This window comes from Schistocerca nitens, chromosome 5 (genome assembly GCF_023898315.1).
Source record: "Schistocerca nitens isolate TAMUIC-IGC-003100 chromosome 5, iqSchNite1.1, whole genome shotgun sequence".
Taxonomy (NCBI): domain Eukaryota; kingdom Metazoa; phylum Arthropoda; class Insecta; order Orthoptera; family Acrididae; genus Schistocerca; species Schistocerca nitens.
The window spans coordinates 373,642,222-373,665,889 of record NC_064618.1 but is presented as its reverse complement, the minus strand read 5'-3'; the positions used below and the strand labels follow the sequence as shown (position 1 = coordinate 373,665,889).

General features: G+C 39.9%; 1 protein-coding gene across 2 annotated transcripts in view; it reads left to right on the top strand.

Annotated features, from left to right (window-relative positions):
* LOC126260044 (uncharacterized) overlaps window positions 1–23,668 on the top strand; it is a 350,981-nt gene that overhangs the window by 72,486 nt on the left and 254,827 nt on the right. For both annotated transcript variants that reach the window (XM_049957226.1, XM_049957227.1), the window contains exon 3: window positions 4,009–4,126. In XM_049957226.1, the coding sequence (XP_049813183.1) occupies window positions 4,009–4,126 (118 nt within the window). The remainder of the gene's footprint in view (window positions 1–4,008; window positions 4,127–23,668) is intronic.

The following is a 23,668-nucleotide window of genomic DNA, read 5'->3' as shown; positions in this document are numbered from 1 at the left end:
AATTATTTCTATGGGATGAATTGTTCAATCAGATATTGACACAGTCAAACTTGTATTACAAACAAAACAAAAACTATTTTAAACAATCTCCCAAGTCTCCCCAATTTACAAATGTCACCTGTTGAACTGAAAAGATTTCTAGGCACGATTATCTTGATGGGACACATAAAAAAAGATTATCTGGAGGACTATTGGTCAACAGATCCTGTAATAGAGACACTGATTTTTGGCAAGCTAATGAGCAGAAATCGATTTGAGCAGATATGGAAATCATTGCATTTCAAGGACAATTCCTTACAAAATAGTCAGGAAAACAGTGACTACAAAATTGAACCTGTACTAAAGTATCTCCTAAATAAATTTCAGATCGTGTACAGTCCTGAACAGAAGCTTTCTCTTGATGAAGCAGTGATACCATGGAGAGGGCGGCTTCATTTCCGGACTTATAATTCTGGAAAACTTATATTGTTTGTTTATTCGTTTAGTTTGTGAAATTGTAAGTGGATATATCTCCAATCTAGAAATATACACTGGGGATGGAAGAAAGCTTCAAGACACTATTAACTCTTTACTTTCATTCACCTTGGCATGTGGCATCACATTTATCAAGACAATTATTACAACAATACAGCTATTGCCAAAACACTTATAGAAAGGAAAACAGGAGTTTGTGCTACGCTATGAATCAATAAAGGTCTCCCTCAGTGGCTACAAACAGAAAACAAATCTTTAAAGAAAGATGACATACATTTGGAAGACAAAGTGACTTTTTTCTGCAGGTATGGAAAGATAAAAGGGAGGTGAGAATGATAATAACAGTTCGCAATGTGTCCATAATTGTGACAGGAAAAAAAAAAAAAATTGACAAGGGGAAATCATACAGAAACCAAAATGTATTGTGATGTACAATAAATTTATGAAAGGTATGGTCAGAGCTGATCAATATATTTGTGTTGTGGGATAATGCGTGAAACCAATAAATGAACAAAGAAAGTAGTTTAGTTTCTAATAAATTGTGCTTCATTTAATGCATACAAAGTGTACAGAAACCTAAATCCAGATGTACACAAAAAATATAAAACGTTTCTAAAAGAAGTTGTAAGAGCCTGGACAAGTGATCAACCAGCTGGTGCAGCAAATTGAAGCAATCTGACCTACAAAATGAGCACCTGGTAAGGATCCACCTGGTTGATTGTCAGGGGACATGAAAGGATGTACTATTCTGACTACTGTGGGAAGTGGAAAAAAGAAAGCCGGCCGCTGTGGCCAAGCAGTTCTAGACGCTTCAGTCCGGAACAGCGTGACTGCTATGGTCACAGGCTCGAATCCTGCCTCGGGCATGGATGTGTGTGATGTCCTTAGAGTTGGTTGGATTTAAGTAGTTCTAAGTTCTAGGGGACTGATGACCTCAGATGTTAATTCCCATAATGCTCAGAACCATTTTTGAAAAAAGAAATATCCAGCTCGACCTTGTAGAGTTTGCGCAGTGCATCGTAAAGTAAGTGAAACAAGATACTACTGCCAATTCCGTGAAGTACCATTGCATAAAGGTGTGTGTTTCCAGAGATATCACACCTTTGAGAATGTTTGAACATTAGACAAACATGTCTGCCAATTTTTGTCGGCAGCAGACAGCGATAAGTGCAGCTACATTCAAATGAGGAAGGCGCACTCATTTTGCATGCATCTTACAAAAATTGTCAGGAACTGCAACAAAAACCGTGGTGTGGCATATGGTATGCTATGTATTATTAAACTCTGTTATTTGAAGGGCATCTTATGGCTTTTACATCAGATAAGAATTAATTATTGGCTTTGGTTCTTTAATATCATCTTTATTGTTATTTTGTATATGATGACAAAAGTACGATGTGATATGTACCTGACTGTAAAAGTAAGATACCATGTTCAGTGTTTTAAAATAGTTGTATACTTTTATTGAGTGATCCCTCTATTTCGTTGAGTAGCATCAGTGATAAATAACTAGCTTCAAAGATAGTTATATGTACTTAAATATTTGACATGCATAAACAAGTTTACAGACAGATGTCGTTCCCTTTGATGACCTTCAATTCAGTAATAAGGGGAACAAATAACACAAGATACCATATGTTCTACAATGTTTTTGGGTTCACGGAAGCAAATGGAGATGTTGATTGTGAATGTTTGCAAAAACATTACATTTTTGCTTCTCACTCACATTTTTCTTATGTGTTATTTTCATCAAAAGAAATTTGGCTAAATGAAAGTTCCAGAACTAAAATTGTACTTAAAAATAGATTTTTTTTAGTGCGTGGACAACTTAAGACAAAAAATTATGGAAAATATAGATTGCTACTCATTGTAAAGAAGACACATTGAGTTGCTGACAGGTGCAACAAAAAGACTTATGCATTACCCTTCCAGTCAAAGCCTTCATTGGAAGAGAAAAACTCACACACATTCAAACAAGCAAGCAACCTCACACACATGACTGCTCTATCTCTGGCTGCTCAGGTCGGACTGAGACTGAAATGTGTCACACAGGAGCAACAATCCATAGTAGAGTGAAGAAGGGGGAGAGATAGTGGGGTATGGTTGTGGGAAGATCTAACAGTGGTGCCTAATAGAGCATGCAGGGACTAGAGGGGACAGGCAAGGCTACCAGGTGCAGCATTGAGAGACTGCGAGAGAGGGAGGGAAGGGGAAAGGGGGAGCAGAAAGGAGAGAGCAGAGAAGGGGGACTGATTGATGGTTGCTTTGGCAGAGAGCAGTGCAGAATGAGGGTGAGTTGAGAAGAGGTGATAGGACAGAGGGGGCAGAAACCTTTAGGTGAACGCAGAAACCTTTAGGTGAACGTTGTGGAGACAAGGTTACTGTAGGTTAAGGCCAGAATGATTTTGGTAGTGGGGAATGTGTTGTAAAGATAAATCCCACTTGTGCAGTTAGGAAAATCTGCTGTTGGAGGGGAGGATATGGTCGGATTGTGAAGAAGCCATTGCAATGAATCCTTATATGTTCAGCTGCATGTTGTGCAAGAGAGTGTTCTACTTTGCTCTTGGCCACAGTTTGGCAGTGGGCATTTGTCCTGTCACATAGCTGGTTGGTAGTCATACCGATATAAAAATCTAGGCAATGATTTCAGTAGAGCTGGTACACAACAGGCCTGCTTTCACAGTAGCCTTGCCACCTGTCCGCCAGGATGAATGGCCACTCCAAACTGTGACCAAGACCAAAGTATATCACCCTTTTGCATAACAAGAAGCGGAACATAACATGCTTGATTTCAAGGGCTGCTTCACAATCCGGGACATATGGATCATCCCCTTCACCACCAGCTTTCCTGAACTACGTAGATTACAACATATTCTCTGCTCCTAACATCTTCCCTCAACCTACAGTAACCTACTGTCTCCACACCCTCCACCCAACAGTTTCTGGCCCCTTTATTCTATCACCTCCTCCCAGTTCATGTCCCCTCATCCTCATTCTGCACTGCTCTTTATCAAATCAACCACCAGTCTTTCCACTTTCTCTGGTCTTCTCCTTTCTGCTCCCCCTTTTCCCCTTCCCACCCTTCCTCATAGCCTCCTTATGCTGCACCTGGTAGCCTTGTTTGCCCCCTCTAGTCCCTGCGTGGTCGGCCAGACGCCAAACACCACTGTTTCCTCTTTCCGCACCCATACCCTATTACTCTATTATCCCTCCATATTCCCCACTCCACTACAGATTGTTGCTCCTGTTCGAAACATTTCAGTTTCGGTCTAGCCTGAGCAATGAGAGAGAGCAGTCATGTAGATGAGATTGCTTGCTTGTGCGAATGCATGTGTTGCCCCCCCCCCCCCTCCTTTTTTTTCCCCTGAAGAAAGCTTTGGCCAAAAGCTTAATATGTTAGTCTTTTCATAGTACCTGTTTGCAACCTAATGTGTCATCTTTATGGCTAGTAGCACTCTGTCATTTCCATAATTGTTGGTATTCTGATATGAACTTTCCATTGCTTGATAACTTGTAGATGATGCATTTAAACAGGTGTCATCTTCTACTACAACTATATCAGGAAATGAGCAAATGTTACTGTACCAAGGAGACATACTGAAGCCTCAAGCACAGTTCAGAAATATACAAGATCCTAAAAGTGGGTGTAGTGGTAAGTAAATTAATTAATTTCTGTATGCTTCTCTGATACATAATAGTAATAATGATGATAATAATAAAAATAATTATTACTTTACTCAACATTGAATGACACAAAGATCGTTTTTCTGAATTTGTTATTTCATAACTTTTTTTTATGTTACTACATTTTGCAGTATACTGTGATATGTCAAGGCAGGTTTACACATCAAATGGTTTATATGAGAGACTTGATTTGAGGGTAGAAAAGTTTCAGCTTGGCAACAAAGACTTTTCTTTGTTATTTATTTTAGATGTGAATGAAATAAAACTGTACTTGCAATCCAGAATGAGATTTTCACTCTGCAGCGGAGTGTGCGCTGATATGAAACTTCCTGGCAGATTAAAACTGTGTGCCCGACCGAGACTCGAACTCGGGACCTTTGCCTTTCGCGGGCAAGTGCTCTACCAACTGCGCTACTGAAGCACGACTCACGCCCGGTACCCACAGCTTTACTTCTGCCAGTATCTCGTCTCCTACCTTCCAAACTTTACAGAAGTTCTCCTGCGAACCATGCAGAACTAGCACTCCTGAAAGAAAGGATATAGCGGATACATGGCTTAGCCACAGCCTGGGGGATGTTTCCAGAATGAGATTTTCACTCTGCAGCGGAGTGTGCGCTGATATGAAACTTCCTGGCTGTGGGTACCGGGCGTGAGTCGTGCTTCGGTAGCTCAGTTGGTAGAGCACTTGCCCGCGAAAGGCAAAGGTCCCGAGTTCGAGTCTCGGTCGGGCACACAGTTTTAATCTGCCAGGAAGTTTCATATCAGCGCACACTCTGCTGCAGAGTGAAAATCTCATTCTGGAAACATCCCCCAGGCTGTGGCTAAGCCATGTCTCCGCTATATCCTTTCTTTCAGGAGTGCTAGTTCTGCTTGGTTCGCAGGAGAACTTCTGTAAAGTTTGGAAGGTAGGAGACGAGATACTGGCAGAAGTAAAGCTGTGGGTACCGGGTGTGAGTCGTGCTTCAGTAGCTCAGTTGGTAGAGCACTTGCCCACGAAAGGCAAAGGTCCCGAGTTCGAGTCTCGGTCGGGCACACAGTTTTAATCTGCCAGGAAGTTTCATATCAGCGCACACTCCGCTGCAAAGTGAAATCTCATTCTGGAACATCCCCCAGGCTGTGGCTAAGCCATGTCTCCGCAATATCCTTTCTTTCAGGAGTGCTAGTTCTGCTTGGTTCGCAGGAGAACTTCTGTAAAGTTTGGAAGGTAGGAGAGGAGATACTGGCAGAAGTAAAGCTGTGGGTACCGGGCGTGAGTCGTGCTTCGGTAGCTCAGTTGGTAGAGCACTTGCCCGCGAAAGGCAAAGGTCCCGAGTTCGAGTCTCGGTCGGGCACACAGTTTTAATCTGCCAGGAAGTTTCATGTACTTGCAATGATTATATTAAATAATACTTATTACTTATATGAAACCTGTATGAAAATTTCTGTATTCTGTGCAAAACTGAGACACTCGTATTGTGAGTAGTATGGACTGGCAATCAATACTCTATTTAGGCTGACTTTAAAATTTACAGTGGGGAGAGATGTGGCTGAGCTGGGTAATTCATTGACAAGTGTCAGTCGTGCATACAGTATGTTTCTGTAATATAATGCAATTCTGTCACTTATGAGACGAAACTGATCTTTATTTCTAGTCTGATATTTTGTGTTACATGAATGTGTGGTGTCTATTCTTTCAGATGTGTCTGAAAGAACAGACACCATGCAGAATCCGCAGCTGTTATACATTATATGTAAATTGAAGGTAGAGAAAGGAAGAAAGGAAAGGAATGGGAGGAGGTGACTGTTGTCAGCTGCATCAGGACATTACGCAGAATCAGTGGTGATGAGGGAAAATGTGTACCAGACCGGCATTCGAAACCATTATCTTCTGCTTTTTTTAGGCCAGTGCGTTAACCACTGCGCCATCTGGGACACAGTATTATCGCAACTGTGCAGAGTATCTCGGTACACCTCATGACCGATCCACATTCCCATCGAGTTCCCAGGGACTATGGATAGCTGGCACTCGATGGGAATGTGGCTCGGCCGTGAGGTGTTCCGAGATAGTCCACGCGGTTGTTGCAATAATGTTGTGCCCCGGATGGTACAGTGGTTAATGCACCTGCCTAGTAAGCAGGAGAGCCCGGATTCGAATCCCAATCCAGTTCACATTTTCAGTTGTCGCTGCTGATTCCATGTAATGTCCAGATGCAGCTGACAGCAGTTCAATTTTTCCCGTCTCGACCTTTGCTTTACACATAATGATTTTTTGCAGGTAAGAGTTTACACTTTGTGTTCAGGCCAACGTGATTGATTTAAAAATATAAATGTGCATAAATTCTTATCCAAGCTTCAGGAAATAATGTGACATGAGTCTGTTGATTATGTACCACAAGTTATTTTAATACCCTTTTTCCACAAATTTAAAAATGTGTAAAGGTGTGGCATCCCATACTACTGTTCCATAGTTCATTCTGGTAGACACCATTGCATGATAATCAGTCCGTAATACAAGGGTATCATTGCAGTAGTTTCTAAGAGTATTTATCACTAATATATTTTTATCCAGTTTGCTTGGCAAGAGTGAATCCCAGTGAAGTTATCTCATATTGTTATTTGCAGGAGTTTTATGTAGTTTTCTTTGAGAGCAATAATAGTTTCAATACAGAATTGCATTTCAGAATCTGTAAGTATGTGTATCGAGTTAAATCCATTACTGCTGTTTTCTTGCTGCTGGTGCTGAGGCGACTTTCATTGCAATAACGAACTATTTTATTTACATCTAAATCTACATCTACATGATTACTCTGCAATTCACATCTAAGTGCTTGCCAGAGGGTTCATCGAACCACAATCATACTATCTCTCTCCATTCCACTCCCGAACAGCGCGGGAAAAACGAACACCTAAACCTTTCTGTTCGAGCTCTGATTTCTCTTATTTTATTTTGGTGATCATTCCTACCTATGTAGGTTGGGCTCAACAAAATATTTTCGTATTCGGAAGAGAAAGTTGGTGACTGAAATTTCGTAAATAGATCTCACCGCGACGAAAAACGTCTTTGCTTTAATGACTTCCATCCCAACTCGCGTATCATATCTGCCACACTCTCTCCCCTGTTGCGTGATAATACAAAACGAGCTGCCCTTTTTTGCACCCTTTCGATGTCCTCTGTCAGTCCCACCTGGTAAGGATCCCACACCGCGCAGCAATATTCTAACAGAGGACGAGCGAGTGTAGTGTAAGCTATCTCTTTAGTGGGCTTGTTGCATCTTCTAAGTGTCCTGCCAATGAAACGCAACCTTTGGCTCGCCTTCCCCACAATATTATCTATGTGGTCTTTCCAACTGAAGTTGTTCGTAATTTTAACACCCAGGTACTTAGTTGAATTGACAGCCTTGAGAATTGTACTGTTTATCGAATAATCGAATTCCAACAGATTTCTTTTGGAACTCATGTGGATCACCTCATACTTTTTGTTATGTAGTGTCAGCTGCCACCTGCCACACCATACAGCAATCTTTTCTAAATCGCTTTGTGCAACTGATACTGGTCTTGGGATGACCTTACTAGATGGTAAATTACAGCATCATCTGCGAACAACCTAAGAGAACTGCTCAGATTGTCACCCAGGTCATTTATATAGATCAGGAACAGCAGAGGTTCCAGGACGCTTCCCTGGGGAACACATGATATCACTTCAGTTTTACTCAATGATTTGCCGTCTATTACTACGAACTGCGACCTTCCTGACAGGAAATCACGAATCCAGTCGCACAACTGAGACCAATACCCCATAGTCCTGCAGCTTGATTAGAAGTCGCTTGTGAGGAACGGTGTCAAAAGCTTTCCGGAAATCTAGAAATACGGAATCAACTTGAGATCCCCTGTTGATAGCGGCCATTACTTCGTGCGAATAAAGAGCTAGCAGTGTTGCACAAGAACGATGTTTTCTGAAACCATGCTGATTACGTATCAATAGATCGTTGCCTTCGAGGTGATTCATAATGTTTGAATACAGTATATGCTCCAGAACCCTACTGCAAACCGACATCAATGATATAGGTCTGTAGTTTGATGGATTGCTCCTACTATCCTTCTTAAACACTGGTGCGACCTGCGCAATTTTCCAATCTGTAGGTACAGATCTATCGGTGAGCGAGCGGTTGTATATGATTGCTAAGTAGGGAGCTATTGTATCAGCGTAATCTGAAAGGAACCTAATCGGTATACAATCTGGACCTGAAGACTTGCCCGTATCAAGCGATTTGAGTTGCTTCGCAACCCCTAAGATATCTACTTCTAAGAAACTCATGCTAGCAGCTGTTCATGTTTCAAATTCTGGAATATTCCATTTGTCTTCCCTGGTGAAGGAATTTCGAAAAACTGCGTTCAATAACTCCGCTTTAGCGGCACAGTCGTCGGTAACAGTACCATCGGCACTGCGCAGCGAAGCTATTGACTGCGTCTTGCCGCTTTTGTACTTTACATACAACCAGAATTTCTTCAGATTTTCTACCAAATTTCGAGACTATGTTTCGTTGTGGAACCTATTAAAGGCATCTCGCATTGAATAATACTGTTGCACAATATTTCTAATTTGTTGTAATCTTTATGCTTGCACACAATAGATTTATTATTAGCATACAGAATTTCCATTAAATTTCGGGAGCAGTATTTTGTGTCATTTATGTAGATCAAGAAAAGGAATCCCGGTGCGAAGCTATGTGATAAGCCATTTTTCATATCACCAGTAATGCTAGACACATATGTGCCATTTCCAGTTTTTAATAGTACATAATGCCTTTTCTTAGGTAAGATTTTATCAGTTCATGAACAATGTGTCTGATGCCTATGTTCCTTCATTTCTCTAAGATTGCTGTTATAATGACACAGTCAAATGCCTTTTCAAGATTAAGGAAAATGCCATTGATATAATCCTTGTTATTTATAGCAATTATTACTTCATCAATAATCAGTGTGGCAGTTACCACAGTTGACTTGTTTTTGATAAAGCTCCTTTGACTTTCAAAGATTAGATTATGTTTGTTTAAAATGTGATTATTAAATTGTATATTACGTTTTCTACAATCTTTGAGAAGACAGGAAAGATAAAAACTGGTCTAAAATTTTCTATTTTCAATCAGTCACCTTCCTTGAAAAGTGTGGTTGCTAAAATGTAAGGCCAGGATGTGTTATCGTGAAGGCCAACAAAACGGGGCATAGAATATTATTGACATACAGCCATGCTGTAAGGATGCCACAGATGACAACCAAAGGTGTCCTGCTATGAAAAGAAATGGTGCTTCAGACTATCACTCCTGGTTGTCGGGCCATATGGCGGGCGACAGGCATTTTGGTATACCACCACTGTCGGGGGTGTCTCCAGACAAATCTTCGTCCTGGAATCTCATTGTCTTCAGTGATGAGTCTTGTGAAGAAGTTCTGTAGTTGCCCCGAACAGCGGTGGGATACCCACCTGACTGTTGCCCGCCATATGGTCTGACAATCAGGAGTGATGGTCTGGGGTGGCATTGCCCTTTGGTTGTCATCTGCAGTGCCCTTAGAGCACAGCAGTACGTCAATATGTTCTATAACCTATTTTGTTGCCCTTCATGGCAAGTCATCCTAGGCTTTCATTTCAGCAAGACAATACCCGTCCACTCATGGAAAGGTTTCTAATGCCTTTTTCGTACTCGCCAAAACCTACCTTGTCCTGCAAGCTTGCCGGTTCCCTACCCAGCTGAGAACATTTGGAACATTATGGACAGGGCCGTTCAGCCATCTGAAGATTTTGATCATGCCAGTTGGACAGAATTTGGCATGATATCCCTCAGGAGGACATACAACAACTCTGTCAATCAATGCAAAGATGAATAATTGTTTGCTCACGGTTCAGATGTGGACCGACATGTAATTGACTTTCACAATTTGTGAGCTCTTTCTCTCGAATAAATCAACCAGTTTTTCTGAAATTGTAATCACTTGTTTTACACGTAAATTACATCTATGGATTTCTGTCCCATTCAGATAATTCCTTCGTGGTGTGTTGTTGTTGTTTCTGAGTGTATTATGGAAGAAACAGTTTGCTGTTTTTTAGAATTTTTTTTTAGATAATTTTCTTCCTGCCTTAAGCTTTTCTGGTAGGTAGATTGGACATTTTTCTGAGGGAGTGCCCTGCTGGTGTGAGGAAATAAGATGAAGGGTAAAAAGCAATAATATTTAAGTCTATGTACTGTGAAGTTAAAATATTTAAAAAGTTGTAATTAATAGTGAAATATGTAATGATCAAATAAAATGTATCTGTGCTGAAAGCACAATTTCGGAATATTTCTCATTTTTCTTGTGTGTAGCAATGAAGGAAAAAATCTGGGCTATGTTCATTAGAGACTTTGCAACAAACCACAATGATACTACTACAAAATGTCAAGAGTATATTGCAAATGTCTTAAATAAATATTCTTTCTATTGGTAAATCCAAGAACGATAATTTCAATAACCTTAAATATAATGTTAAGGATAGCATTTCAACATACACGTCCCTTAGCCAAGTGACAGCAGCGAAATAAAAAGCATTGTAGAGGCACTAAGAAATTCTGAGTCTACTGGATATGAGGGTTCTGCATTGAAAATTTTACAGATCCTTCTCCTCTGGATCTAATAGCTTATTAACCAAGGTATGCTGGGCTTATGTTTTAGCAAGATAATGTCCACCCACACACAGCGAGAATTTATACTCTTGTCTTTGTGCTTTCTGAGCCCTACCTTGAACAGTAAGTTTGATGGATGGTACTTTTTGTGTTTCTTGTATGTTTAAGTTTGTATTAAGATAATTTAGTAGTTTGTGGTGTAATTCAGGAGTTCATTTCAGGAAATAAATTAGTTTCATGCATTGACTACTTTTTATATTGTTTACTGTGACATTTGGGCTGTGTAGCCATTTTCAAGCAAAATGTTTAAACCGTTGCACACACGTTTTGTGTTGCAGTAACATGATTTAATGGGTGTAAGAGCTGTATTCATGATATCCTGTTCAATATAAACAATGGTCCACAGCATAGCAAAATAAAAATAAAATGTAAACTAAAACAGCCATTGCAGGAAACTAGTTTCTTTCAAGAAGTTGCAACTAAAATACTGAAAGTTGATTTCAGTTGAAGTTATTGTTTTAATAAAATATTTTCATATTGCATATTTTATTAAATTACATTGTGTATATATTTTGCATGTTGATGTAAGAAAAATCTGGGCTGTTTCTTAACATGAAGCTCTTTTGTTTTTCCAAGAACTAGCTGCAGCATTGCTTCCATTAACATGTGTCCTACATGTTTATTTTTTGTGTGTACTAGGAAATCTTTATAATATTCATGATGTTTACTGAATGCTTCTTTCAGTGGAACATTCTCTCTGTCTTCTAACATTTTATGCTGGAATGGTATTAACCTTTTCCTTGAACGTACAACTTCATCATCTATTCAGATACTTTCTTGCATTTTGTGAATATTTTTCTCTGCTATGCTTTTCACTGGATATGTGATATTAAAATAGTAGTAGTTTTTAGCAAAAGTTTTGTAAGTATAACAATTTATTTCAGCTCATGCTGCATTTCCTAACATGTTGAGATTCTTGATGTTATCATACATTGTTCTTACACGTTGTTTCATTTTATTGGGCAGAGTTTGAGGATAGCTGTAATATAAAATAAAGATTTCCTAGAAAAATATCTATACTAGCACACGGAGGCCTGTATACATCCATGATTATTTGTTGCCTTTCCACTCTGTAGTTTATTGCAGAAAGTTCAATGACATTTTGAACACTGGAAGAACTAACTTCTGTGGCACTGTAACTGCTACCACTTTTTGCAAATATTACATCTCTACCCAATTTGATCTCCTTACTGAAACTTGGGGAAAGTTTCATTGCCAAAGAGTGGTTATTGTGAATTTTTCTTCAGGATAGCAGTGTTCAGTATGCTCAGTAATAATTAAAACATCTAGTTTATTAATATATGCTATGGTGTACAAATCGTTGCCCTTATTTCCTAAGCTTCTAAAGTTTTGGTGGATAATTTTTTATACTTTTTTTTATTAATTCATTCATCTATCCATAGACAAATTTATTTGTATGTATGTCATTTCACATGCATATATGCATTATTTATTGTCACATCCTCTTACCCTCATTGTTTGCTGCCCTCTGCCAACGCACCTGTCCGTCTTTCCGCTTCCCTGTCCCTCTCCTTTTCTGCTCTCCTTCTCCATGCCCTCTTCCCAGCTCCCTGCCCCATAGCCTCTCAACACTACTCTTAATGGCAGTCATGTCATGCCTCTATCTAGTCCCTGCACGCTCTGTCAGACAGTGCTCTTCTCTCCCCACATCCATACCATGCTATCCCTTTCCCTTCCCCACCACCTCCAGATTTCTGCTTTTGTTCGTGTGACAGTTGGATGCCAGACCGAGCTGCTGGTGATTGCAGTTGGGTGTGTGAGGTGTGCTTCCTTGTGTGAATGAATGTGTGTGTGTGTGTGTGTGTGTGTGTGTGTGTGTGTGTTTCCTTTTCTGAAGAAGGCTTTGGCTGAAAACTAAAAATGTAAGAGACTTTTTGTTGTGCCTGTCTGCAAGTCAACATATCATCTTTATGGTGAGTAACACACTGTCCTTTTTCCTTATTTGCTGATATTGCAACCTGGAATTTCCATTGTTTGTTTTATTTATAGTAGAGGTACATAAGATCATGGTAAAAACAGGATTTACATAAGAAATTCATTACTCTCTCTCTCTCTCTCTCTCTCTCTCTCTCTCTCTCTCTCTCTCTCTCTCTCTCTGTTTATCACTGAATGACATAAGGTAGAAGAATGTACTTCAAAAAGAGAAATGAATCATAATACTTCTTCAATAATACAGCTTGGTTTTAAATTGCATGTAGTAAGTTTAGTAAATTACAAATTACAGTGCAGTGTGTTGCTTACAAGCCTAATCACTCCTCTTCGTCTACTTTGTAACTGATCAACCTGATTATTTGTAAAAATTTTGTTGCATGAACTCTTTAAATGAGTGAAAGCTATTTTTTTAGTAAATATTCTGAAGATATATTTTAAATTTATAGTTACTTTGTTTTTATCTCTATTGGGAGTTTATTATATATCTTGGCTTCCTGGTAAAACAAAGTGGTTTGGGTCTTTGCTTTACACATTCTCACTAGGTACAAGCAGTAATTGTATCTGGTTTGATGTTGATGTATGGAGCTCTTTGCTACATGTTGCTCAATGATTTTCCGTAGAAAACTGCAGTTCGAATTATGTATTCACATGGAACTGTCGGAATTATGTATTCACATGGAACTGTCCCCCCCATGAACCATGGACCTTGCCGTTGGTGGGGAGGCTTGCGTGCCTCAGCGATACAGATAGCCGTACCATAGGTACAACCACAACGGAGGGGTATCTGTTGAGAGGCCAGACAAACATGTGGTTCCTGAAGAGGGGCAGCAGCCTTTTCAGTAGTTGCAAGGGCAACAGTCTGGATGATTGACTGATCTGGCCTTGTAACAATAACCAAAACGGCCTTGGTGTGCTGGTACTGCGAACGGCTGAAAGCAAGGGGACACTACGGCCGTAATTTTTCCCGAGGGCATGCAGATTTACTGTATGATTAAATGATGATGGTGTCCTCTTGGGTAAAATATTCCGGAGGTAAAATAGTCCCCCATTCGGATCTCCGGGCGGGGACTACTCAAGAGGACGTCGTTATCAGGAGAAAGAAAACTGGTGTTCTACGGATCGGAGCATGGAATGTCAGATCCCTTAATCGGGCAGGTAGGTTAGAAAATTTAAAAAGGGAAATGGATAGGTTAAAGTTAGATATAGTGGGAATTAGTGAAGTTCGGTGGCAGGAGGAACAAGACTTCTGGTCAGGTGACTACAGGGTTATAAACACAAAATCAAATAGGGGTAATGCAGGAGTAGGTTTAATAATGAATAGGAAAATAGGAATGCGGGTAAGCTACTACAAACAGCATAGTGAACGCGTTGTTGTGGCCAAGATAGATACGAAGCCCACACCTACTACAGTAGTACAAGTTTATATGCCAACTAGCTCTGCAGATGACGAAGAAATTGAAGAAATGTATGATAAAATAAAAGAAAATATTCAGGTAGTGAAGGGAGACGAAAATTTAATAGTCATGGGTGACTAGAATTCGAGTGTAGGAAAAGGGAGAGAAGGAAACGTAGTAGGTGAATATGGATTGGGGCTAAGAAATGAAAGAGGAAGCCGCCTCGTAGAATTTTGCACAGAGCACGACTTAATCATAGCTAACACTTGGTTTAAGAATTATGAAAGAAGGTTGTATACATGGAAGAACCCTAAAGATACTAAAAGGTATCAGATAGATTACATAATGGTTAGACAGAGATTTAGGAACCAGGTTTTAAATTGTAAGACATTTCCAGGGGCAGATGTGGACTCTGACCACAATGTATTGGTTATGACCTGTAGATTAAAACTGAAGAAACTGCAAAAAGGTGGGAATTTAAGGAGATGGGACCTGGATAAACTGAAAGAACCGGAGGTTGTACATTGTTTCAGGGAGAGCATAAGAGAACAATTGACAGGAATAGGGGAAAGAAAGACAGTACAAGAACAATGGGTAGCATTGAGGGATGTAGTAGTGAAGACAGCAGAGGATCTAGTAGGTAAAAAGACGAGGACTAGTAGAAATCCTTGGGTAACAGAAGAAATATTGAATTTAATTGATGAAAGGAGAAAATATAAAGATGCAGTAAATGAAGCAGGCAAAAAGGAATACAAACGTCACAAAAATGAGATCGACAGGAAGTGCAAAATGGCTAAGCAGGGATGGCTAGAGCACAAATGTAAGGATGTAGAGGCTTATCTCACTAGGGTTAAGATAGATACTGCCTACAGGAAAATTAAAGAGACCTTTGGAGATAAGAGTACCACTTGTATGAACATAAAGAGCTCAAATGGAAACCCAGTTCTAAGCAAAGAAGGGAAAGCAGAAAGGTGGAAGGAGTATATAGAGGGTCTATACAAGGGCGATGTACTTGAGGACAATATTATGGAAATGGAAGAGGATGTAGATGAAGATGAAATGGGAGATACGATACTGCGTGAAGAGTTTGACAGAGCACTGAAAGACCTGAGTTGAAACAAGGCCCCGGGAGTAGACAACATTCCATTGGAACTACTGACGGCCTTGGGAGAGCCAGTCCTGACAAAACTCTACCATCTGGTGAGCAAGATGTATGAAACAGGTGAAATACCCTCAGACTTCAAGAAGAATATAATAATTCCAATCCCAAAGGAAGCAGGTGTTGACAGATGTGAAAATTACCGAACAATCAGTTTAATAAGCCACAGCTGCAAAATACTAACACGAATTCTTTACAGATGAATGGAAAAACTAGTAGAAGCCGACCTCGGAGAAGATCAGTTTGGATTCCGTAGAAATACTGGAACACGTGAGGCAATACTGACCTTACGACTTATCTTAGAAGAAAGATTAAGGAAAGGCAAACGTACGTTTCTAGCATTTGTAGACTTAGAGAAAGCTTTTGACAATGTTGACTGGAATACTCTCTTTCAAATTCTAAAGGTGGCAGGGGTAAAATACAGGGAGCGAAAGGCTATTTACAATTTGTACAGAAACCAGATGGCGGTTATAAGAGTTGAGGGACATGAAAGGGAAGCAGTGGTTGGGAAGGGAGTAAGACAGGGTTGTAGCCTCTCCCCGATGTTATTCAATCTGTATATTGAGCAAGCAGCAAAAGAAAAATTCCGAGTAGGTATTAAAATGCATGGAGAAGAAATAAAAACTTTGAGGTTCACCAATGACATTGTTGAGACACTTAAAGAAGTAAAGGAGTTTTGCTGTTTGGGGAGCAAAATAAATGATGATGGTCCAAGTAGAGAGGATATAAAATGTAGACTGGCAATGGCAAGGAAAGTGTTTTTGAAGAAGAGAAAGTTGTTAACATCGAGTATTGATTTAAGTGTCAGGAAGTCGTTTCTGAAAGTATTTGTATGGAGTGTAGCCATGTATGGAAGGGAAACATGGACGATAAATAGTTTGGACAAGAAGAGAATAGAAGCTTTCGAAATGTGGTGCTACAGAAGAATGCTGAAGATTATATGGGTAGATCACATAACTAATGAGGAAGTATTGAATAGGATGGGGGAGAAGAGAAGTATGTGGCACAACTTGACCAGAAGAAGGGATCAGTTGGTAGGACATGTTCTGAGGCATCAAGGGATCACCAATTTAGTATTGGAGGGCAGCGTGGAGGGTAAAAATCGTAGAGGGAGACCAAGAGATGAATACACTAAGCAGATTCAGAAGGATGTAGGTTGCAGTAGGTACTGGGAGATGAAGAAGCTTGCACAGGATAGAGTAGCATGGAGAGCTGCGTCAAACCAGTCTCAGGACTGAAGACCACAACAACAACAATGGAACTGTCGGAATACCCCCTTTCCTTGTGCTCAGGGCAGCGGGCATGCTCATTTTTCTGATGACTCATTTTGCAGTTTGAACACATTTCCACATTCTGAGCATTTGCACTTCAGAATATTATGCCATAAGCGTTGACAGAATTTACGTGTGCAAAGTATATTGTTCTTACTTACTGTGGTTAATATTTATAAGGCATAACATGCTGTGCTAATTCTTTTTCCAGATACCCTGATATGTTCACCCCTTTTTAATTGTTGATCAAAATTATAAAGTCATGATGTACTAGAGTGACTTGAAACTTCACCTCACACTGCTCATGAGTTGCTTTTGATGCATGCACTTCGTAATATGTCATCCTGCTGTATGGTAGACCCAAAATGTGGTGACTGTGGACGATCACTCCCTGAAGGCAGTCTTTCTGTTGATATGATGTCCGGTTATGCGAAAGTCACAGTGGTCAACCTACTACCTCAACATTTTCGAAACCAGTTCTTCTACCACCCTTCTCTCTTCTGATTCCCATAGCACTGTCATTGGGAACCAATTCCCACTCCCAACAGGAGGAGCAGCCTCCTCCTCCAGCATCTACTGCTGACAGACCTTCATCTCGGGACCCCTCTGCCCGGAAAACCACATATCAGAGGTCTGATGCCTGTCAGTGACTGAAGGAACTGTGCCCTTGGGCTCCCAGGAGTGCTGCCACTTGATCCGTCCCCATGCTTATCATGGATAGGCCCTTGCGAGAATCTCAGCCAACAAAGGCTGTGAAGCAGAAAAACATTCAGGATAAGCCCCCCCCCGCCCCCCATGGCGCCAGAGATGCCAGATGCCGATGTTGTCGGATTATGAGCCATTGTATAAGTGATATGGACCCATCATACAACTGTTACTCAAACAATATTGAGGATATTCAGTCCAATTGTCAATTATGTGATTATTGCCACAACATGCTTTGGAACAACATTATCCCAGTTTCAGATGCTAAAAACAAGGAAACCAGATAAAATAACCCTTCTTATACCAACAGATATACAAGAATTAGAGTCGTCCTGAGTTGTACCCTACCTTAAAAGAATTTTTAGGCCATTAGACTCATCACAACTTAAAAAAAAAAAACTGCATACATGCATTTTCAACTCAAACCATATAACAACATCACAAGCCGGTGCATCCACCATTCCTGAAGTACAGTTTCAGACTGAAAGCCACTGCCATCACCTGCCAATGATGACATTTACTTAAAGCCTATTGCTCAGCGTCAATGATACTACTGTCTGTCATAAAGTCTTTGAGAAATGCCTGTCTGTTTCTAACCCATCCTAAAGTAAAACTACCTCTACACTGCAATCTGAAGTGAAAAAATATACATAAATCCTATGTCACTAGGTGAAATATGATGATGGCTGCTTCTTAGGGAGGATATCACTGAGCTGTGTGCAGAAATGCCCTTTAGACACTTCAATCCTCTCATTTAAAACACCAGCGCACTCCTAGTTCAAGGCACTATGAATATTTACCTCCTCTAAATTTCATAGCAACCAAATTTTGTCTTCAACATACAACACCTTCATGCTTTCCGTTATATCCCCCAATGAATGACACTAATTCTTGAGATACTTTGCTACAAGTTCTCTCTATTATGTTACTCTTTAAATCTAACTTTAAAATTCCATCCCATCTGCCCCACATATCTCGCTTCACATTTTACTTCGTACACTCCCAATTTACTCATCCAGTTCTCTGCTGTGTCAGTCTTATGCCTCAGCCTCTGTCCTAATTTGTTGTCAGTCTTGAAAGCAATTCTACCCCCATTTGTGTTAAACAACCTTGTTAATTTATGTGAGATGTTCCCCAATATAGCATGACTTTATATTATTCTGGATTTTTATCATTTTGCTTCTTACCATGCCTAACCGTTACATCCAAGCGATCAAACCTGCGTAAAAACTGTTTTCCACTGCTGTTTGTCTAAGGGTTTTCATTCCCTCATTCTTGCTTTCTGGACTTGGAGGTATGGAATTTTTTAAAAAAATGTTATTTAATATTTATGAGGGTGGCGTGTGGACTTACCAATAATGGCCCCTGTGAACGAGCTTGTTATTCTTATTCTCAATCCTCAGGTCCAGGTTTTATTTGCCTTATAGGCTAAATTACACTGTTCCTCCCTCGACATTTTTTAAACTGTCAGCAATAGTTTTGGTTTCCGCCACTATTTTATGAATGTTGCTCTTTGTTGCTGTTTGTGGTGTAATTTAGCATATAAAAAATTCAAAAGGAATTGTCAGTTGAGAGGGAGAGCAGAGAATCGAAGGTATTAAAACAGGTAAATTGGAAGCTGGAAGAAAATGATATGTTGGTACTAAAAAGGGATAAGGGGAACACAGCTATTATTATATTGCTCCTGTCTAGAGCCTGTGTGTCGGGAGAATGACTCATGCGTACATTGTGACAGATTGTCTGAAGTGGTTTCAGTCAAGTACGTAGTTCTAATTTTCATCTGCTAGAGGACGGTAGTTCACAGAGACATTCAAGAAACAGGTCAAGAGAATTAGTGATTTTGTGAATTGTTCTGTTTATTGCTTGAAAGCTTTGTTTGTTTATTTATGTTTCTACAGTTTTGTGTATGCTTTTAGTAGTGCGAATGATGGGTGAATGAGGTCTAAAGTAAATATGTAGATCGTTTTTCTAGTGATGAATGTTGTACGACACGGAATTTTATATCATAATATCTTAAGTAAGTTTATGGTAAAAGGAAAACTAATTCAAGTGCAAATGAAATTAGTTAATTATGTGAAGTATAAACAAATTATCAGAATGATAAATATTTATGTCGGGAAAAAGTACAGTTCGAAAGTGTGTTATTTGTTAATTGGTTAGTCGTCAAAAGCGTGGACTAACGCGGAAGAATAATGTTTTTCAATTGGCCTTAAAGAAAACTGACCAATCAGAACGGAGTATCCTTTGCGCGTCTTTTCTCTTGGAGATGTAGAATGTTTACAGCAATCCAAAGCAGTTGGAGCCAGCCTTCCAATGGTGTGTAGTCTGAGCTCCAAAGGTAGCTATAATTTGATGGTTTTAGTTGTGCTACTTGCTTCAAAAGTGTTTTAAAGTAATGACATATTTATTCTAGTGTGTTTTCTAGAAAGTACGGATTTTTTAAGTAATTTTGTGTGTGAGGAAAGACAGTAATTCCATGTGGCATATTGAGCAGATCAGTGACTAAAAACTTGAGTGCATTAGACACTGATAAACTTGATAGTATGGCGAGCATTTTCATTTAAGAACTATCCGTGCTTAGTAGCTGTTTAGATTTTGGGAAATATGATACGTGGATGAAAGGGTTTGTGCATGACTGTGTTAAGATGAGCACGGGCTTGGCAGTGAACGTGTACATTTTCAAGGTTCAGAATATACTGAAGCTTTGCCAGTATTTCCACCTTTCATTCAAAATTAAGACCTTATCCCAATTCTTGGAATAGTTACATTGTATGCAGCCAGTAGGTTTCTGCTTGGCTTTCCTACCAGCTATCTGCTGCAACAAATTCACAGATAGGTGCAGGTAAGGAATGAGAGGAACCGTGCAACCACGAGTAGAAGCTAAATATGACCTTACTAGTAGATTTCAAGCATGGTGAATGGAAGAAGAGGACCTGGAGCAAGATTACTGAAATTATTAAGTGAGATACTTCGAAAATGGTATACTTATAATGAAACCTTTTCAGTTAAAAATGGTAAGGAGGTAGCACAGTTGGTACAAGAAAACAACTTATATGACAGTGCAAGGCTGGCCTCATTAGATGTAGCTAATCTGTATACTTCTGTGCCAGTGGAAGACATGATAGACATTATAGAAAATAACTGACATGAGCATGGTAAAATATTTGATGTGGAAACAGATGACTTTATAAGGTTATTAAAGTTTATTTTATCTTTCAACTATTTTAAGTTTAATGGTAAGTTTTATGTGCAGGATAAGGGTTTAGCAATGGGATGTGCGTTAGCAGGGCAGATGGCAGATGTACAGAAGAGATGTTGATGATATTTTCATAAAATATCAGGGGTCCGAGGAAGAAATAAATGAGTTTGTAAATGACATCTATAAGATGCATAAGGACATGGTTTTTACAGTAGAGCATGGAGTTTTAAATTACCTGGACTGAGGATTGAGAATAAGAATAACAAGCTCGAGATAGGAATTTTTAGGAAATCCACATTCACGGGGGTGGTTATTAGTAAGTCCTCAAGCCAACCCCATAAACATAAATTAGCATTTTTCAAAAATGCAATGCACAGGGCTAATTCCATACCTCAAAGTCTGGAAAACAAGAATGAGGAAATGAAAACCGATTGACAAACAGCAGTAGAAAACGGTTTTGACATGGGTTTGATAGATCGGTTGGCTGTAGCAGTTAGGCATGGTAAGAAGCAAAATGATAAAAATCCAGACACATATAGAGTCATGCTATATAGGGAGACCATCTCAAATTAATGAGGTTGTTCAACAAGAATGGGGTTAGAATTGCTTTCAAGACCAATAACAAATTCGGACAGAGGCTGATGCATAAGATCGACACAGCATATAACTGGATGAGTAAATTGGGAGTGTACGAAGTAAAGTGTCAAGATTTTGGAGTGATATATGGGGCAGATGGGGTGGAATTTTAAAGATAGATTTAAAGAGCATAATAATAGAGAGAACGGCTCGTCAGTTGTAGCAAAGCGTCTCAAGAATGAGCATCATTCATTGGGGGATATAACGGAAAGCACGAGGGTGTTACATGTTGAAGAGAAAAGGTGGTTGCTATGAAATTTAGAGATGGTAGAGATTTTATTGTGCCTTGAAAGAGGCATGAACCATGGACCTTGCCGTTGGTGGGGAGGCTTGCGTGCCTCAGCGATACAGATGGCCGTACCGTAGGTACAACCACAACGGAGGGGTATCTGTTGAGAGGCCAGACAAACGTGTGGTTCCTGAAGAGGGGCAGCAGCTTTTTCAGTAGTTGCAGGGGCAACAGTCTGGATGATTGACTGATCTGGCCTTGCAACACTAACCAAAACGGTTTTGCTGTGCTGGTACTGCGAACGGCTGAAAGCAAGGGGAAACTACAGCCATAATTTTTCCCGAGGGCATGCAGCTTTACTGTATGGTTAAATGATGATGGCGTCCTCTTGGGTATAGTATTCCTGAGGTAAAATAGTCCCCCATTCGGATCTCCGGGTGGGGACTACTCAAGAGGACGTCGTTATCAAGAGAAAGAAAACTGGCATTCTACGGGTCGGAGCGTGGAATGTCAGATCCCTTAATCGGGCAGGTAGGTTAGAAAATTTAAAAAGGGAAATGGATAGGTTAAAGTTTGATATAGTGGGAATTAGTGAAATTCGGTGGCAGGAGGAACAAGACTTCTGGTCAGGTGAATACAGGGTTATAAATACAAAATCAAATAGGGGTAATGCAGGAGTGGGTTTAATAATGAATAAAAAAATAGGAGTGTGGGTAAGCTACTACCAACAGCATAGTGAATGCATTATTGTGGCCAAGATAGACACGAAGCCCATGCCTACTACAGTAGTACAAGTTTATATGCCAACTAGCTCTGCAGATGATGAAGGAATTGATGAAATGTATGATGAGATAAAAGAAATTATTCAGGTAGTGAAGGGAGACGAAAATTTAATTGTCATGGGTGACTGGAATTCGAGAGTAGGAAAAGGGAGAGAAGGAAATATAGTGGGTGAATATGGATTGGGGGTGAGAATGAAAGAGGAAGCCGTCAGGTAGAATTTTGCACAGAGCATAACTTAATCATAGCTAACACTTGGTTCAAGAATCATAAAACAGGGTGTATACGACCCGGGAAATCCGAGAAAAACCCCGGGAATTTTTTCACCCGGGAAAAACCCGGGAATTTTTTGGAATTCCTGGAATTTTTCATTGTTTTAGCTTTCAGTAAATTTTTGTAATTTTGACTGCAGAATTGATTCTCTAGCAAAGAATGTTATTGTATCCTGCTACTGGAGAATGATACTGCAGCAATAAAATATAAACGAGAGGTGAAAAAATAAAACTTTAGTGGCAAAGGAAATGTGCAATTTACAACAACAAAAAACCGTGCATGCACAAGCGTCTGCAAAAGGCCGTAGGGCGCAGACTGTAATTCTTCGTAACAATAAACTGCTTAGTAACCTTGCTGCTTGCTATGAGCATGACGTCACAACTTCACATTATGTTTGTTTGACCAATTGCCAGCTGTCTGTTGCGCATGCGCATTTGACTCGCGTATAAGCAGTACCTTCGCCCTCTACTTGAAGTTTGGCTGTTAGCTGTATCGGTAGTAGCAGCAAGCAGCCAGATGCAAACGAGAAAAATTTTTCTCGCGCGCCCTAGCTGCCAGATTTATGTTTGCACAGAGTTGTCTGAGTCGTAGTGGGGAGGGGGTTAACCTCCACATGACCCGTGTTTACGTACGGTAAAGTGATTTCGCTGCTTCTCTTCGTGTACAGCTTTCACGTCTAATAAAAACAAAACGGATTTCTGTGGCTGGGAGCTATCAAGTGAACTAAGATATTCACATAATTACGGAGGGCAAAAGTATATGATTAATTTCAGTTTTCTGATTTTATTTCATTTCCAAGTTAGTTGTCTGCCATATATGGTATTATGTCATAATAAAGAACCAAAAATGAGATCGTAGAGTACTGGTACTCCAAGAAAATTTACATCCCAAAAACCACACTGAAAAGCTTAATATCAGATCGGACCTACTTCATTGTGAATCTGGAAAAAGCCAATTTGCACTTCAAGCCGAATTATGCATTTTAGTATGGTTTACGAAATTTCAATGCTCTTTGGAGTATCCTCTGATGCCCTGTTTTTTTTTATGGTGTAATGTAAGCTCTCTTTGTGCTTTATACACACGAACATACGGGCTTCCTACACCACTGCAGTTGCACACGCACAATTATGCCTGTTTTCTGGCGCTCTCTGGCAGTTGGTAAATCGAACCTATTTCTAACAGTCTCCGGATAGTATTGCGAACGGTGCTTAGAAAAGAGTTA